This window comes from Pungitius pungitius, chromosome 2, assembly GCF_949316345.1.
Source record: "Pungitius pungitius chromosome 2, fPunPun2.1, whole genome shotgun sequence".
Taxonomy (NCBI): Eukaryota; Metazoa; Chordata; class Actinopteri; order Perciformes; family Gasterosteidae; genus Pungitius; species Pungitius pungitius.
The window spans coordinates 13,499,372-13,501,350 of record NC_084901.1 but is presented as its reverse complement, the minus strand read 5'-3'; the positions used below and the strand labels follow the sequence as shown (position 1 = coordinate 13,501,350).

The window sequence follows — 1,979 nt, the reverse complement described above, 5'->3', positions numbered from 1 at the left end:
CTTGCCTCACAGGAGGTAGAAGGCGAGCGCAGCCTGTGGGGGGGGGGGGGGGGGGGGGGGCAGAACGCCTCCTATACGGATTGAAACATGAAAAGCTAATACACAAACAATGAAGGAGCACAGAAGGGACGGGCCGAGCGGAGCCTTCTGATTGGCTGAATGCATCTTTGTGACGCCTCGTTGGGGAGACCTCACTCAGCCTCCCGTTGCCCCCGGCGACCGTCACCACGCGGAGCATATGTACCGCGCCGATCCTCGGGAGTAACCACGCGGGAGTGGACTTGTGGTGCGTGAGGCCGAGGACCCCCACCCCCCCCCCCTCTTCCTCGTCTTCCTGCTCTACCTTCTCTTCCTCCTCTTCCTCGTCTTCCTCCTCTTCCTCGTTGCAATGACAACTGCACAAATGAGACTGACCTCTCTTCACGCTGCAGCTTGTTGATTCCTACAATGTAAAGCTTTACGAGAAAATGGATTCATCGTCTATTGGTTCAGTTTACAAAAAGAGTTTTAATTTGACTTTAAAAGACTGAAGTCAATAAAGCTGAAACAAGGAGAGACTTAACGAGATGATGGTTTCTGTGTTAGACGGTGGTTTTAAAACAAAGTAAATGTGTTTGTAAGAGAATCGATGGGATGCTTTCCTGTGAGGACGAATTCAAACACTTTTCAAGTCGAGTATATTTTACGTTAATCTATAAACAAGCAACAATTCTGAATAAATTGATATCGATGCAGATCGCAGATATTTTTCCCGAAGAGAAATAAAAGGAATAAAAAGTTGTTTGTAACTCGGCACCGTCGGTGATGCTCAAGAGTCCAGCAGGTCTTCAGTCCCGCCGTCCCAGTGGAGTATTTACAGCTCTGCACACCACAGAAGAAGAGTTCGGAGCTCCGGTTGGTTTGATGCAACTCGGCTCAAAGGCGATGAAAATAAAGAAGCATCACACGCGACACAAAGACTCCGTCTCTTGATTTGAAATCTTTTCTCTTCCATCACAGCAACAAAGCACAGAAATCAACTCAAATACGTGAGCAGCTAAATAGTTTCCCAATAAATTATTACAACCAAGAGGAGGAGTTTACATTCCTCCTTTTCTCCCGTCGACTCACTTTATCTTACATGTGATATCTTTCTGGAGGGGGGGGGGGGGGTTAAAGCCTTGTACAGTGGATGCAGGTACAAAAAGGAAGAAGGGGAGTCAGTGAGTAATAGGCACAGAGGGGGGCTGGGGGGGCAAAAACAGGGCAGACTGGCGATGGGATGGGCGAGGGGCGGGGGGGAGGGGCGGGGGGGGTCGTTGTAGCGGTGGAGGTGCCTGGAGCTCTCACAGGTAGATCTCCCTCTTGGAGGTCTGGCCGGCGGGGGTGGAGGCGGAGTGGGGGTGGTACTCCGCCGCCTGGCTCAGCGGGACCTCCTCCCTCCCAAAGTCTCTACCGGAGGAGTCCCCGCCCCCCCCCGGGTAGGCACTGCTGTAGGGGGTCATGAAGCGCATGTTGGCCACTTTGGAGCCGCCGACTCCGCCCGTCCCACGCTCCTCCACTGGGGGCTTGGGGCTTCCGTTGGCCATCAGCTGCTCCTGCCCCCCCATCTCCTGGTAAGGCACGAAGGTGGAGAGCTGGGGTGCTTTCTTGGACACCTTGTGGGTGGGGGAGGGCTCGCCGGGCATCCAGCAGGAGTCAGAGTGGCCGAACTCGGTGCACTCGTGGGTGCAGTTACCGGTCATCGCTACGTCGGGGAGAGGCCGGAGGTCTGCGGAGAGAAGGGCGGAGGTGGTGAGCAACGGGGGCAGAGATGAAAGAGATCAGAGGTCGGGATGGAGATGATGAAGAAGATGGAGATGAATAAGATGAAGATGGAGATTAGGATGGTGATGGAGAAGGAGAAGGAGATGGAGATTAAGATGGAGATGGAGAGGAAGATGAAGATGAAGATGGAGAGTAAAATGGAGAAGGAGATGAAGATGGAGATTAAGAAGGAG

General features: G+C 53.1%; 1 protein-coding gene across 1 annotated transcript in view; it reads right to left on the bottom strand.

Annotated features, from left to right (window-relative positions):
- Positions 1 to 1,269: 1,269 nt before the first annotated feature.
- The window catches only part of LOC119211365 (protocadherin-1-like), a 67,388-nt gene continuing 66,678 nt past the window's right edge, over positions 1,270 to 1,979 (bottom strand). Inside the window, 1 exon segment of the mRNA XM_037462207.2 lies at positions 1,270 to 1,750. Coding sequence (XP_037318104.2) covers positions 1,326 to 1,750 — 425 coding nt within the window. The 3' untranslated portion in view covers positions 1,270 to 1,325.